The sequence below is a fragment of the Eriocheir sinensis genome, chromosome 69, assembly GCF_024679095.1.
Source record: "Eriocheir sinensis breed Jianghai 21 chromosome 69, ASM2467909v1, whole genome shotgun sequence".
Lineage (NCBI taxonomy): Eukaryota > Metazoa > Arthropoda > Malacostraca > Decapoda > Varunidae > Eriocheir > Eriocheir sinensis.
This window is the reverse complement of record NC_066577.1, coordinates 6,667,543-6,683,192: the sequence shown is the minus strand read 5'-3', so window position 1 is coordinate 6,683,192 and position 15,650 is coordinate 6,667,543. Positions and strand designations below refer to the sequence as shown.

At 41.9% G+C, this 15,650-nt stretch overlaps 2 protein-coding genes and 1 long non-coding RNA gene across 51 annotated transcripts in view; 1 reads left to right on the top strand and 2 right to left on the bottom strand.

Moving 5' to 3' along the window:
• Positions 1 to 1,155, bottom strand: part of LOC126988532 (melanoma-associated antigen C1-like) — a 48,240-nt gene extending 47,085 nt beyond the window's left edge. For all 49 annotated transcript variants that reach the window (XM_050846737.1, XM_050846738.1, XM_050846732.1 and 46 more), the window contains exon 1: positions 647 to 1,155. In XM_050846737.1, the coding sequence (XP_050702694.1) occupies positions 647 to 747 (101 nt within the window). In that variant the 5' untranslated portion in view covers positions 748 to 1,155. The remainder of the gene's footprint in view (positions 1 to 646) is intronic.
• Positions 1 to 6,309, top strand: part of LOC126988534 (uncharacterized) — a 28,269-nt gene extending 21,960 nt beyond the window's left edge. The window contains exon 3 of the long non-coding RNA XR_007742179.1: positions 6,094 to 6,309. This is a non-coding gene — a long non-coding RNA (uncharacterized LOC126988534). The remainder of the gene's footprint in view (positions 1 to 6,093) is intronic.
• A 3,939-nt stretch (positions 6,310 to 10,248) lies between these two features.
• Positions 10,249 to 15,650, bottom strand: part of LOC126988336 (dynein axonemal heavy chain 5-like) — a 36,379-nt gene continuing 30,977 nt past the window's right edge. Inside the window, exons 22-28 of the mRNA XM_050846394.1 lie at positions 14,608 to 14,756; positions 13,868 to 14,000; positions 12,149 to 12,309; positions 11,526 to 11,760; positions 11,213 to 11,408; positions 10,606 to 10,744; positions 10,249 to 10,315 (exon numbers count right to left, since the gene is read on the bottom strand). Of these exons, the coding sequence (XP_050702351.1) occupies positions 10,249 to 10,315; positions 10,606 to 10,744; positions 11,213 to 11,408; positions 11,526 to 11,760; positions 12,149 to 12,309; positions 13,868 to 14,000; positions 14,608 to 14,756 (1,080 nt within the window). The remainder of the gene's footprint in view (positions 10,316 to 10,605; positions 10,745 to 11,212; positions 11,409 to 11,525; positions 11,761 to 12,148; positions 12,310 to 13,867; positions 14,001 to 14,607; positions 14,757 to 15,650) is intronic.

Here is a 15,650-nt window from a genome sequence, read left to right as displayed (position 1 = left end):
TTCCTCTGTACCGTGAACCTAAAGAAACACACATTTGACAAGGCTTTCGGAGGAGTTGTGGGCATTTCCAGGGATAGTTTTGTGACCCGGGTGGTAGTGTGACCCTTCCTCTGTACCATGAACCTAAAGAAACACACATTTGACAAGGCTTTCATAGGAGTTGTGGGCATTTCCAGGGGTAGTTTTGTGAGCCGGGTGGTGGTGTGACCCTTCCTCTGTACCGTGAACCTAAAGAAACACATATTTGACAATGCTTTCGTAGGAGTTGTGAGCATTTCCAGGAGTAGTTTTATGACCCGGGTGGTAGTGTGGCCCTTCCTCTGTACCGTGAACCTAAAGAAACACATATTTGACAAGGCTTTCGTAGGAGTTGTGGGCATTTCCAGTGATAGTTTTGTGACCCGGGTGGTAGTGTGACCCTTCCTCTGTACCGTGAACCTAAAGAAACACATATTTGACAAGGCTTTCGGAGGAGTTGTGGGCATTTCCGGGGATAGTTTTGTGAGCCGGGTGGTAGTGTGACCCTTCCTCTGTACCGTGAACCTAAAGAAACATATTTGACAAGGCTTTCGTAGGAGTTGTGGGCATTTCCAGGAGTAGTTTTATGACCCTGGTGGTAGTGTGACCCTTCCTCTGTACCGTGAACCTAAAGAAACACACATTTGACAAGGCTTTCGTAGGAGTTGTGGGCATTTCCGGGGATAGTTTTGTGAGCCGGGTGGTAGTGTGACCCTTCCTCTGTACCATTCACACGCAACGCCTGATATCTTATGGGTGGTTAGCTGATAGATAGGAAGGAAAGAAGGAAGGAAGGAAGGATAGGAGGAGGGTTAGCGAAGGGAGGAGGAAGGGAAGGAAAGAAAGAAGGATTAGAAAAGGGAAAAAAAATGGTAAAAGATGAACGTACATTCAGTAAGAAGAAAAAGAAGGGAAAGAAGAGGCATTGGAACACGGAACAGCAAGATGGCGTGACTGTAAACAGCTGCCCGCGTCACAACGGGGTGGGGCCGACCATCACAAGAAAGCTCACCGGCGCCATAGACTGAAACGTAAAAGAAAAAAAAATATTGATAAAAGAGAAAATACAAAAAAAAATCCAATTAATGCGAATAAATGAGAAAAAACTATCAACATTTTTATAAGTCAACAAATAGGCCTACACAACGAAAAGGAAATGTGTATAAAAACGCTCTCTCTCTCTCTCTCTCTCTCTCTCTCTCTCTCTCTCTCTCTCTCTCTCTCTCTCTCTCTCTCTCTCTCTCTCTCTCTCTCCATGGGGTCTGTGTGGTCTGATTTTCTATGTAAATCTATGTAAATCTCTCTCTCTCTCTCTCTCTCTCTCTCTCTCTCTCTCTCTCCATGGGGTCTGTGTGGTCTGATTTTCTATGTAAATCTATGTAAATCTCTCTCTCTCTCTCTCTCTCTCTCTCTCTCTCTCCTACGTCATCCTCTCGCAGCAATAAAACAGTTAATTGTGAACGAATGCAACAGTTGAGTACGATACCATGGCGACGTACGACAGTCTAGATCAGCGTACGATAGCCTAGGTGCGGCCCCCCCTCCCTCCGCCGCCAGCATAACACTCGGTTCACTTGTACCTCTGTCGTCACTTTGCCTCAAGCAGTGACACGAGAAACATCTCTCCTCATTACTATTACTGCTATTACTACTACTACCACTACTACTACTACTACCTCTACTATTACTACTATTATTACTACTACTACTGCTATTTCTACTACTACTACTATTTCTACTACTAATATTACTACTACTACTAATATTACTACTACTACTACCACCACTATTACTACTACCACTACTATTGTTATTTTGGTTATAGTGACTGATCTTTGGATATGGTGGGTGAGTGACTATTACTACTACTACTACTATTACTACTACTACTACTATTATTATTATTATTATTATTATTATTATTATTATTATTATTATTGTTATTGTTATTATTTTTTTCTTACTTTTAATTCTTTCACTGCTTTTACTACTACTATTACTACTATTACTACTACTACTACTACTACTACTATTACTACTACTACTACTATTACTACTACTACTATTGCTACTACTACTACTACTACTACTACTACTACTACTACTACTACTACTACTACTACTACTACTACTACTATTACTACTACTACTACTATTACTACTATTACTACTATTACTACTACTACTACTACTACTAAAAATATAACACAGACATGAAAAGTTGGAACAAAAAATCTTTAAAAAGTTACTCGAAATCGGATGGAAAGTTTTTTGGAAAATTATAAAAACGACAAAAATATTACAAAAATTCGTGATCATTGAGGAAAAATGTGACTAATTGAAGATGGAGTTATTTAGAGGTTTGTGAATGAGTGAAATACAAGAAAATAACGAAGTAAATGAGAGAGATAAACATTGAAATACAGGAATAGAAAAGAAAGAGGGGAAAATCAGTTTGTTATTAAGAGAGAAAAAAGTTAATGTTATTGCAGGTGGAGTTATTTAGAGGTTTGTGAATGAGTGAAATACTGGAAAATAACGAAGTAAATGAGAGAGTTATACATTGAAATACAGGAATAGAAAAGAAAGAGGGGAAAATCAGTTTGTTATTGAGGAGAAAAAGTGAATGTAATATAAGGTGAAGTTATTTAGAGATGTGTGAATGAGTGAAATACAAGAAAATAACGAAGTAAATGAGAAAGATATATACATTGAAATACCGGAATTAAAAGAAAAAGGGAAAAATTAGTTTGTTATTGAGAGAGAAAAGGTTAACGTAATTGAAGATGGAGTTATTTAGAGGTTTGTGAATGAGTGAAATGCTGGAAAATAACGAAGTAAATGAGAGAGTTATACATTGAAATACAGGAATAGAAAAGAAAGAGGAAAAAATCAGCTTGCTATTGATTTTGAAAGTGAAGTTGAAAAATGTTAAATGAAAAGATGAAATATTAGCATTGAATGTGTGAATGTAGAGTTACGAAAAAGTGAACACAAACAAACAAAACAACAACAACAACAACAAAATTTATATATATACACACACATATACATAGAATAGAATGGATAATGCAGTGTTACCAATCATGACTGTTCAAAAGGCCAAGTTGGAGGCCTACGGTGAAGCTGCGCGCGGCCTCAGTGCTCATCTCCGCCACCTCGTTGCTTGAGCGTAATATAAATAATAGAAAATGTGTAACTTTAAAACAGTGTTGCCGATCCTGCAAATAGGATAAGCAGTGTTACCAATCCCGACGGAAAAAAATAACGATGAAAAGACAGTGCTACCAACATTGACGGCATAAATAAAGGGAAGCAATAGATAAACAGTGTTACCAATCTTTACGCAATGAGCTAAAAAGAAGTAAAAGCAGTGTTACCAATCCCGACGGAAAAAAATAAACGATGATAATACAGTGCTGCCAACATTGACTCCATAAACAAAAGGAGAAAAAAATAGATCAACAGTGTTACCAATCTTCACGCAATGCGCTAAAAGGAAGTAAAAGCAGTGTTACCAATCCCGACGAAAAAATATATATAATAAGACAGTGCTACCAACATTGACTCCATAAAAAAAAAGGAAAAAAATAGATAAACAGTGTTACCAATCTTCACGCAATATAAAAAAGTTAAAGCAGTGTTGCCAATCCCGACGAAAAAATATATATAATAAGGCAGTGCTACCAACATTGACTCCATAAACAAAAGGAAAACAATAGATAAACAGTGTTACCAATCTTCACGCAATGAGCTGAAAAGAGGTAAAAGCAGTGTTACCAATCCCGACGAAAAAAAATAACGATAATAAGACAGTGCTGCCAACATTGACGGCATAAACAAAAGGGGAAGAAATAGATAAACAGTGTTACCAATCTCCACGCAATAAAAAAAAAAGTTAAAGCAGTGTTACCAATCCTTACAGTAACGAGGGAATGGATATGACAGTGTTACCAATCTTGACAACATTACACAAAAAAAACAATAGAAGTAAAAACAGTGTTACCGATTCTGCTAACAATGACAAACAGTGCTGCCAATACTGACAAAACAAACAAAAGAATGGATAAGACAGTGTTACCAATCTTGGCAGTATAAAAAAAGAAAAAAGTAAGAAAAACAGTGTTGCCGATTCTGCTAATAATGACAAGCAGTGTTGCCAATACAAATGAAAATAAAATCACTGAAATAGGAGAGAAGTAAAATCAGTGTTGCCAAGATGATTCTACTAAACAAGAGGCGATCAGCGTTGCCATCGCCGCCCTCCCTCACCACTATAAGAATTGGTAACACTGAGGGATCTAATTATTTTTATTATTATTATTATTATTATTATTATTTCTTCTTCTTTTTCTTTTTCTTCCTTTCTTCCTTCCTCCTCTTCCTCATTTCCTTACTAATTATTTTTTCTTTTTATAATCTTTTTTTTTTCTCTATATATTTTTTTATCCACAATGAGACACAAATGCTGGTCGTAGGGGAAGAGGAGGAGGAGGAGGAGGAAGAAGAAGAGGAGGAGGAAGAAGAAGAAGAGGAGGAAGAAGAAGAAGAGGAGGAGGAGATGATGGTGGTGACAGTGGCGGTAGAAGAGGAGATGCTGGTAGAGAGAATGAGAGAGACAGACAGACAGACAGACACAGACAGAGAGACAGAGACACAGACAGAGAGAGAGAGAGAGAGAGAGAGAGAGAGAGAGAGAGAGAGAGAGAGAGAGAGAGAGAGAGAGAGAGAGAGAGAGGGACATATTTGGCAGTGGTGGTGATGGAGGTGGTGGTGGTGGTGGTGATGCGGGTCCCTTCAATTGGTGGTGATGACGGTGGTGTAATTTTAGTAACTGGAGTACCGTGATAGTGGTGTTGAGAGAGAGAGAGAGAGAGAGAGAGACTGAAGGGTGATATGAATTTAATCAAAGGAAATATTCTTTTTTTTTTTGTTTACTGTTAATCACAAACTTGTAAGAAGAAGAAGAAGAAGAAAAAAAAAAAAAAGAAGAAGAAGAAGAAGAAGAAGAAGAAGAAAGAAATGCTTGATTGAGTCTTCTTTATCTTCTTCTTCTTCTTCTTCTTCTTCTTCTTCTTCTTCTTCTTCTTCTTCTTCTTCTTCCTCATCTTCCTCATTAACCAAAATCACAATTGTTTATGATCGATGACACTTTGCGAACGAGAAATAATGGCACAAACCTTAAAAGTTAATTCTTCACCAACGTTGTAGTGCGATAATGGAACTCGAATGTTTCAAAATACTCAATGGCTTTACGAATATCGACAAATACGAAATGTTTACGATCGATGACACTTTGCGAACGAGGAACAATGACGCAAAACTTCAGTGTAAACAAGTAAATTCAGACTGCACCAAATTTTTCTCCACCAACGTTGTAGTGCGAGAATGGAACAAATTCCCCGCCCCCTTCCTTCAGTGGTCCAGTGAAGCATATTAGGGGGATGACTTGGAGGAATATGCCCAGAATCGTCCAGAGTGGAGTTGTTACAGAAAGTTTGAGCGATAATCGACTTCTTTAAAAACAAGCTCGACTGACACCTAGGAGGAATATGCCCAGAATCGTCCAGAGTGGAGTTGTTACAGAAAGTTTGAGCGATAATCGACTTCTTTAAATACAAACTCGACTGACACCTAGGAGGAATATGCCCAGAATCGTCCAGAGTGGAGTTGTTACAGAAAGTTTGAGCGATAATCGACTTCTTTAAATACAAGCTCGACTGACACCTAGGAGGAATATGCCCAGAATCGTCCAGAGTAGAGTTGTTACAGAATGTTTGAGCGACCCTTCCTTCACCTTGATATTAACTAGAGTAGAAATGCAACGTTTTGGAGCCATCTGACTAATGTAGAATCAATTAGGTTAAAGGAAAGACCACCACCTATTCTGGACCATATAGGGGCTGTGTGGTCTGAATATCTATGTAAATCTATGTAAATTTTCTTCATCTCTGTTTTTCGCTACTACTACTACTACTACTACTACTACTACTACTACTACTACTACTACCACCACTACTACTACTACTACTACTACTACTACTACTACTACAACCACTTCCCGTTTTCTTTCAGGCATCAGAAGCGAGACACAGAAAATGGAAAGCGTTAACAACGGTAGCGGCGGCGGCGGCGGTGGGGGCGGCAGTGGTGGTAGCAGTGTTGCCAATCTCTCCGCGGCCACCAACGGGACCAGTGTTGCCAATGGGGTGCTGGGCGGGGGTGGGGGTGATGGCCGGGTACCCCCTCCCCCCCATCACCCCTACTCCCCCCCTGGACCCCCCCACAAAACGGCCTGTGAGTAGATATATATTAGTATTGGTATTAGTATTGGTATTAGTATTGGTATTAGTATTGGTATTAGTATTGGTATTAGTATTGGTATTAGTATTAGTATTGGTATTAGTATTGGTATTAGTATTAGTATTGGTATTAGTATTGGTATTAGTATTGGTATTAGTGTTAGTATTGGTATTAGTATTGGTATTAGTATTGGTATTAGTATTGGTATTAGTATTGGTATGAGTGTTAGTATTGGTATTAGTATTGGTATTAGTGTTGGTTGGTGTTGGTGTTGGTGTTGGTGTTGGTGTTGGTGTTAGTGTTGGTATTGGTTGGTGTTGGTGTTGGTATTGGTGTTGGTTGGGTGTTGGTGTTGGTGATGATAACGGTGGTGTTGGTGTTGGTGTTGGTGTTGGTGTTGATTGGTGTTGGTATTGGTGTTGGTATTGGTGTTGGTTGGTGTTGAATTGGTGTTGGTGTTGGTTGATTGGTGTTGGTATTAGTGTTGGTGTTGGTGTTGGTGTTGGTGTTGGTATTGGTGGTGTTGGTTGGTGTTGGTTGTTGGTGTTGGTTAGGTTGGTGTTGGTGTTGATTGTTGGTGTTGGTTGGTGTTGGTGTTGGTGGTGGTGGTGTTGGTTGGTGGTGTTGGTGTTGGTGTTGGTGTTAGTGTTGGTGTTGGTGTTGGTGTTGGTGTTGGTTGGTGTTGGTGTTGGTGTTGTTGGTGTTGGTGATTGGTGTTGGTTGTTGGTGTTGGTGTTGGTGTTGAAGTTGGTGTTGGTGTTGGTGATTGGTGTTGGTGATGGTGTTGGTGTTGGTGTTGGTTGTTGGGTGTTGGTGTTGGTGTTGGTGTTGGTGTTGGTTGATTGGTGTTGGTGTTGGTGTTGGTGGTTGTTGATTGTTGGTGTTGGTGTTGGTGTTGGTGTTGGTTTTTGTGTTGGTGGTGGTGGTGTTGGTTTGGTGTTGGTGTTAGTGTTGGTGTTGGTGTTGGTGTTAGGTTGGTTGGTGTTGGTTGGTGTTATTGATGGTGTTGGTGATTGGTGTTGGTATTGGTGTTGGTTGATGTTGGTTGATTGGTGTTGGTGTTGGTGTTGGTGTTGGTTGGTATTGGTGTTGGTATTGGTTGTTGGTGTTGAATATTGGTGTTGGTTGTTGGTGTTGGTGGTGTTGGTGTTGTTGGTGTTGGTGGTGTTGGTGAATTGTTAGTGTTGGTGATTGGTGTTGGTGTTGGTGTTGGTGTTGGTGTTGGTGTTTGATTGGTGTTGGTGTTGGTGTTGGTTATTGGTGTTGGTGTGGTGGTGGTGTTGGTGGTATTGTTGGTGGTGGTGTTGGTGTTTGTGTTGGTGGTGTTGGTGTTGGTGTTGGTGTTGGTGGTGTTGGTGGTGGTGTTGGTGGTAGTGTTGGTGTTGGTTGATTGGTTGTTGGTGTTGGTGTTGGTGTTGGTTGATGGTGTTGGTGATTGGTGTTGGTGTTGGTATTGGTGGTGGTTGATGGTGTTGGTTGATTGGTGTTGGTTAGTGTTGGTATTGGTGTTGTTGGTGTTGGTGTTGGTGTTGGTTGGTGTTGGTTGATGGTGTTGGTGTTGATTGAATTAGTGTTGGTTATTGGTATTGGTGTTGAAGATTGGTGTTTTGGTGATTGGTGTTGGTGTTGGTGTTGGTTGATTGGGTGATTGGTGTTTGGTGTTGGTGTTGGTTGTTGGTGTTGGTGTTAGTGTTGGTGTTGGTGTTGGTGTTGGTGTTAATTGTTGGTGTTGGTGTTGGTGTTGGTATTGGTGTTGGTTGATGGTGTTGGTGTTAGTGTTGGTGTTAGTGTTGGTGATTGGTGTTGGTGTTGGTTATTGGTGTTGGTGTTGGTGTTGGTGTTGGTGTTGGTGTTGGTGTTGTGTTGGTTGTTTGGTGGTTGGTTGGTTATTGGTGTTGGTGATGGTGTTGGTTATGAGGTCGTTGGTGGTGGTGGTGATTAGTGATTGGTTGTTAATTGGTGGTGAAGTGGTGGTGTTGAAAGAAGTTGGTGAATGATTGGTGTTGGTGTTGGTTGGTGTTGGTGTTGGTGTGTTGTTGGTGTTGGTTGTTGGTGTTGGTTGTTAATTATTGGTGTTGAGATGACTGAATGGGCGTTGGTGTTGGTATTAGTGTTGGTGAATTGTTGGTGATGGTGTTGGTTATTGGTGTTGGTGTTGGTGTTGGTGTTGGTGTTGAGTTGATTGGTGTTGGTGATTGGTGTTGGTGTTGGTGGTGTTGGTGTTGGTTGGTGTTGGTGTTGAGACGGGTGTTGGTGTTGGTGGTGTTGGTGTTGGTGTTGGTGTTGGTTAGTGTTGGTATTGGTGTTGGTGTTGGTTGTTGGTGTTGGTGTTGGTGTTGGTGTTGGTGTTGGTGTTAATTGTTGGTGTTGGTATTGGTGGTTGGTGTTGGTTGATTGGTGTTGGTGTTGGTATTGGTGTTGGTGGTGTTGGTTGGTGTTGAACAGGTGTTGGTGGTGGTGGTTGTTGAGATTGTTGGTGTTGGTGTTGGTGTTGGTGTTGGTGTTGGTTGGTGTTGGTGTTGGTGTTGGTGTTAGTGTTGGTGTTGGTTGGTGTTGGTGTTGGTATTGGTGTTGGTAATGGTGTTGGTGTTGGTGGTGTTGGTGTTGGTGTTGGTGGTGTTGGTTGTTAGGTGTTGGTGTTGGTGTTGTTGGTGTTGGTGTTGGTAGTTGGTGTTGGTGTTGGTAATGGTATTGGTGTTGGTAATGGTGTTGGTGTTGGTAATGGTGTTGGTGTTGGTGTTGGTGGTGTTGGTGTTTGTGTTGGTGTTGGTTTTGGTTTTGGTGTTGGTGTTGGTGTTGGTAATGGTGTTGGTGTTGGTGGTGGTGTTGGTAATGGTGTTGGTTGGTGTTGGTGTTGGTGTTGGTGTTGGTGTTATTGATTGGTGTTGGTGTTGGTTGGTGTTGGTGTTGGTTGGTGTTGGTGTTGGTGGTTGTTGGTGTTGGTGTTGGTATTGGTGTTGGTCATGTTGTTGGTTGTGGTAATGGTGTTGGTTTTGGTCATTGTGTTGGTATTGGTGTTTGGGTTGGTAATGGTGTTGGTATTGGTAATGGTGTTGGTGTTGATAATGATGTTGGTGTTGGTATTGGTGTTGGTATTGGTGTTGGTAATGGTGTTGGTATTGGTGTTGGTAATGGTGTTAGTGTTGTTAATGGTGTTGGTGTTGGTATTAGTGTTGGTAATGGTGTTGGTAATGGTGTTGGTGTTAGTATTGGTGTTGGTAATGGTGTTGGTGTTGGTCATGGTGTTGGTGTTGGTACGGTATTGGTGTTGGAATTGTTGGTGTTGTTGGTTTTGGTAATGTTGTTGGTGTTGGTTCTAGTGTTAATATTGGTGTTGGTGTTTGTGTTGGTATTGTTGTTGTTTTTGGTATTGTTGTTGGTGTTGGTAATGGTGTTGGTGTTAGTATTGGTGTTGGTAATGGTGTTGGTGTTGGTATTGGTGTTGGTGTTGGTATTAGTGTTGGTGGTATTGATGTTGTTGTTGTTGGTGGTGGTGGTGGTGTTGGTAATGGTATTGGTGTTGATATTGGTATTGGTGTTTGTGTTGGTATTGGTGTTGGTCATGGTGTTGGTATTGGTGTTGGTGTTGGTATTGGTGTTGGTGTTGGTAATGAATGGTATTGGTAAAAATTAATGTTGGTGTTGGTATTGGTGTTGGTGTTGGTATTAGTGTTGGTGGTATTGATGTTGGTGGTGGTGGTGGTGGTGGTGGTGTTGGTAATGGTGTTGGTAATGGTGTTGGTAATGGTGTTGGTGTTGGTATTGGTGTTGGAAATGGCATTGGTATTGGTGTTGGTCATGGTGTTGGTATTGGTGTTGGTGTTGGTATTGGTGTTGGTGTTGGTGGAGGCTTACAGAGGCTCTTCTGGCACCTCCAGCTGGTCCTACAGGTAGGGACAGCTGCTTCAATATGCGTCATGCAGCAGGTCACCCGTTAGGGTTGTCATGTGCCCGGGCCATGATCTTCTGCCAGTTCTTGTCAATGACGTAGAACCTGTGAGGAGTTAGCTTCATAATGCATGATGCTAAAGTCTTACAAACTTCCATACATGTCCAGCTTGTTATAATTTTCTGTAGATTCTTTATAGTAATGTAACAAAGCAATATTTTCATGAGATTTTGCTATTTTATATTTCCGACACTTATTTTCAAGCTTTTCCCTATCTTTATTATTGGAGTCTTATTTGTCTTCTTTCCTCTGTGTTTTCTTCTAATTATCTCTTGACCTCACACATTTCAAATCTAAAGTCTTTCATAAACTTTCCTCCCCTCCTTCCCACTTACCTCTTGGCCTCCTTGGGCCGCTGCTTGGCAATGTCCCCACCCACAAATACGGCCTCCAGGTACACCCTGAAGTTTGGACAAACAGCCAGCGTTCCAGGATTTCGTTGGTGTTGGACAGGTCGCTCACCCACTTCTGGATCTGCTTCGGAAGAGTAGCGTTGTACCTTTGTTGAGGATGACAATTAGTTTAGATCTTACACTAAAAGCTGTAGGAGTATATAATTCCTACCATAAAGCAGAATGAAATCTTATGTTCACTAACTACTATACATCTCCAATACCTAATTTTCTTTTGGGCTTTAGGAAACTTCTTCACAGCGATAGGTAGGCCAAAAATAAGTCTGTATCTAGAACTTTCCATGCATGAATTCCTATATTTCAATCTGACTCACATTAAAAACTGAACCAATCAGAACTGCACTAACTGACAGGAATAGAAATAAGTGAATAACTGAAGAAAATCATTACAAATCATCAGTGAGAGTGTGGAAAGAGAGAAGAGTCATCAAGTCATTAGGTTAAAGAAGAAGAAAGAGAGTAAAGTGATCACCTGTTAGAGAGGAAGAAGAGAGGTAAGAGAGAAGAAAGACAAGATTAGAGTCCTCACCTGTTGGAGAGGTGATCCGAGCACCATGAGGAGTCCTCCAGCTGGGTGATGACCTCAGCAGTGGTGTCGCCTGCAGGAGCAGCTCCCACGGTTCTTGAAGGTGGAGAAAGGTCAGGTCGTGGTTGGCCCACTCGTTGGTCACGATCCTCAGCTTGGCCTCAATATCCTTCTCCTTGACGGCTGAGATGCAGATGTCCTGGAAGCAAACAATAAGATTTACATGCCATTGTTAAAATCTTGCTCTGTGTCCTCAACTGAAAAAAGCAGGACAGAAACACATTCATTCAGGCAGTCCTCAGCTCCCTTCACTTGCCTCAATGTCCTCCTTGAACTGCAGGAGGGCGTGTCCATGATGTTCCTGAGGCAGAAGTTCTCGCTGTCCACCTCGAGGGGTCGGCTGATGACCTCCGCGATCGCTGCCAATGGCAGGCTTCATGGCCTTGTTGGACATGAGCTCAAGCAGAGGACACATGTCGTTGAAGTCATCTATCGTCTTCTTGAGGGTGTTGAGGCTGGCCACTCCTTCAGCCCCTTCGAAGCTTCGGCATCTAGAAATGTACGAACACATGTCAGTTGCTTCTTCAGATATCTATTATATTTACATTGTTTTTGTTTTCTGTATGAATGAAGACAGACCAAGACCACAAGCATTATTACAAAGGCATATATCAGTATCTTCTTTAAATATCTATTATACACATATATTATTAGTCTCTATGAATGAAAACATGAAGACATACCTAGATCACAAACATTAACATAAACAGGTCACTTGCTTCTTCAAATATCTATTACGTATGAAGGAAGACATGAAGACAGACCTAATTCACAAGTACTATTACAAACACGTCACTTGGTTCTTTAGATATCTGCTGTTTACATTTCACCATTTTCTGCAATCACCAAAAGCAGACCAAAACCACAAGTACACATCACCTGTTTTGGAATTCCATGAGCTCATTGTTAATCTCCTCAATGTTGACCTCGCCCCACGGGATGTCGTAGTAGGACGTAACGCGATCGATGACGTCATTATAGAGTTTGTAGAGCTTCTGTAAGAGGTTGAGCTCTTTGCGGATCTGTGCCAGCTCTGGGAACTCAGAACGAGGGAGGCGGAACAGCTCCTCACCCGCAGATAACCAGGTGCTTCCTCACAGGGTGTCTGGCGATTCTGGCAGAAGGGGTGGGTTGGGTTAGATTGCTGTGTTGTTGTTGTTGTTGTTGTTGTTGTTGTTGTTGGTATTGGTATTGGTGATGGTATTGGTGTTGGTGTTGGTATTGGTGTTGGTACTGGTGTTGGTATTGGTGTTGGTATTGGTGTTGGTACTGGTGCTGGTGTTGGTGTTGATATTGGTGTTGGTATTGGTGTTGGTGTTGGTACTTGGTATTGGTGTTGGTGTTGGTATTGGTGTTGGTACTGGTGTTGGTGTTGGTGTTGGTATTGGTGTTGGTATTGGTATTGGTATTGGTGTTGGTGTTGGTATTGGTGTTAGTGTTGGTATTGGTGTTGGTACTGGTGTTGGTACTGGTGTTGGTACTGGTGTTGGTACTGGTGTTGGTGTTGGTGTTGATGTTGGTGTTGGTATTGGTGTTGGTATTGGTGTTGGTATTGGTGTTGGTGTTGGTATTGGTGTTGGTATTGGTGTTGGTATTAGTGTTGGTGTTGGAGTTGGTAATGGTATTGGTGTTGGTGTTGGTGTTGGAGTTGGTAATGGTATTGGTGTTGGTGTTGGTAATGGTATTGGTGTTGGTATTGGTGTTGGTGTTGGTAATGGTATTGGTGTTGGAGTTGGTAATGGTATTGGTGTTGGTGTTGGTGTTGGAGTTGGTAATGGTATTGGTGTTGGTATTGGTGTTGGTTGGTATTGGTATTGGTGTTGGTATTGGTATTGGTGTTGGGGTTGGTATTGGTATTGGTGTTGGTACTGGTGTTGGTACTGGTGTTGGAGTTGGTAATGGTATTGGTGTTGGTATTGGTGTTGGAGTTGGTAATGGTATTGGTGTTGGTACTGGTGTTGGTACTGGTGTTGGTATTGGTGTTGGTATTGGTGTTGGTATTGGTGTTGGTATTGGTATTGGTGTTGGTATTGGTGTTGGTGTTGGTATTGGTGTTGGTGTTGGTGTTGGTAATGGTATTGGTGTTGGTATTGGTGTTGGAGTTGATAATGGTAATGGTGTTGGTGTTGGTGTTGGAGTTGGTAATGGTATTGGTGTTGGTATTGGTGTTGTTATTGGTGTTGGTGTTGGTATTGGTGTTGGTGTTGGAGTTGGTAATGGTATTGGTGTTGGTATTGGTGTTGGTGTTGGTACGTATTGGTGTCGTTATTGGTGTTGGTGTTGGAGTTGGTAATGGTATTGGTGTTGGTAATGGTGTTGGTATTGGTGTTGGTAATGGTGTTGGTGTTGGTATTGATGTTGGTGTTGGAGTTGGTAATGGTATTGGTGTTGGTGTTGATATTGGTGTTGGTGTTGGAGTTGGTAATGGTATTGGTGTTGGTATTGGTGTTGGTACTGGTGTTGGTGTTGGTGTTGGTATTGGTGTTGGTGTTGGTATTGGTGTTGGTATTGGTGTTGGTGTTGGAGTTGGTAATGGTATTGGTGTTGGTATTGGTGTAGGTTGGTATTGGTGTCTGAGTCTAGTGAAACATAACCCACCTGTGCAATGATGAGTCTGTCCGAGGCATCCCTTGGGTCCAGGCCTGGCACCATTGGGCCCGTCCCGCGGTAGTCATGCACAAACTTGCTGCAGTCCTTCTTGAATTGGGCCACGTTATGGATCAACTCATTCCTGCACACGAGACGGCGATGATTTATTTATTTATTTATTTTATTTTTTACAGTAAACAGCTTAAGGGCAAAAAAATAAGAAAACTAATGAAAAAAAAGCCCATAAATCACTGCTCCTATAGAAAGAGTTAAGAGGAGTGGCCAAAAGTGAGGTCAATTTTGGGAGGAGATTACTGATAATGACTCCCTCATTAACCTAAGGAGTGAATGTTGGATCAAGAGGAAGATAAATTTACTCTGAAAATGAACTTCTATGGATACAAGTGAGTCATCTTTTTTTTTTTTTACAGTAAAGGAAGAAGCTCAAGGGAAAAATAAATAAAAATAATAAAGTCTGCTCAAACACCGCCCCTATAAAAGAAGTACAGATGAGTGGCCAAAAGACATGTCAATTGAGGGTGGAGAAACATCAAGGAGGTCAAGTCGTAGGCAGGATGAAATACAGGTGAAGAGAGGCTGCTCCAGAGTGAACCAGTGGCAGGGATGAAGGAATGAAGATGCTGGATAACTCTTGCAGATAGGATTTGGACACTAGAAAGTAGAAAGTCAAGTGCAGAAGGGCCATGGGAGGTGGGGGTCAAGGGGACACAAAAAGCTGTGTTTCTCACCTAAAGTACGGCTGGACGCGGGACAGCAAGTTCTGCACCTCCACCGCCTGCGCCAACACCTTCTGCCACGTGAAGCGCAGGTTGTCCACGCGCTCCGCCTCCTCCTGGCTCAGACCCAGCTCGTACTTCACCAGCAGACCAAACGACTCCTGGAAGAGGCATAACATCACGGCAATTGAAAGAGTGCATTCTTTAATAAATACAGTAGAGCCCCACTTAGCGCGAGATCAATTAGCGCGAACCACAATTAGCGCGAGCCACAATCTACCAAGAAAAAAATTAATCAGTGCGAAAGCCTCAGTTAGCGCGAACAGCCACCATGACTGAATTTTGAAAATTGCACCAAGCCGCCATGATGCACGGCACAAGCCGCTAGAGCCCTTACTTTAGCAGACGACGCCATGTTGATACAGGGCAAGTGCTTTGTTTACGTTGTAATACTGAAAGGAAAAGTGTGTATAAGTGAAAAAGAAGAAAAGAGGAACGAAAGGAAAAGGAAGAGGACCTAAGAAGCAATACAAAGTGTCACAGGTCAAAAGAAGAAGAAGAAGAAGAAGAAGGATGTGGATACGGGCAACTGACCTTGGCCGTGAAAATTTGGATTTGCCAGTTGTCCAAGCTGCCGCCAACGCGGTGGGAAGAAAAGGGCTCAGTGTGACACCAGGTTACGATGAACCGACAACTCGCTCCCGGATGGGCGCACGGGCATTGCCAGTAGCCACAATGGTTAGAAGAAAACGGCCAGTGTGATACTGCCTTAAGGCAGCGAGGCCGCTGACCAGGTGAGCACCGGCGATGACGTCATCAGACTCCCAGAGAACCACAAGTGTGTTTTCAGAGCTCAGCCAATCGTAGGGTTGTTTTTTTAATGTGAGTGATTATTTTAACTAATTATCAAACCCAAATGTCAGACCCATGTGTGCACCAAATAATTTTTTTCATATTTGTTACCTTATTCAATTAGCGTGAATTCAGTTAGCGCGACTGCGTTCATCCACCTAATTCTCGCGCTAAATGGGGCTCTACTGTATCTGCATGCATCT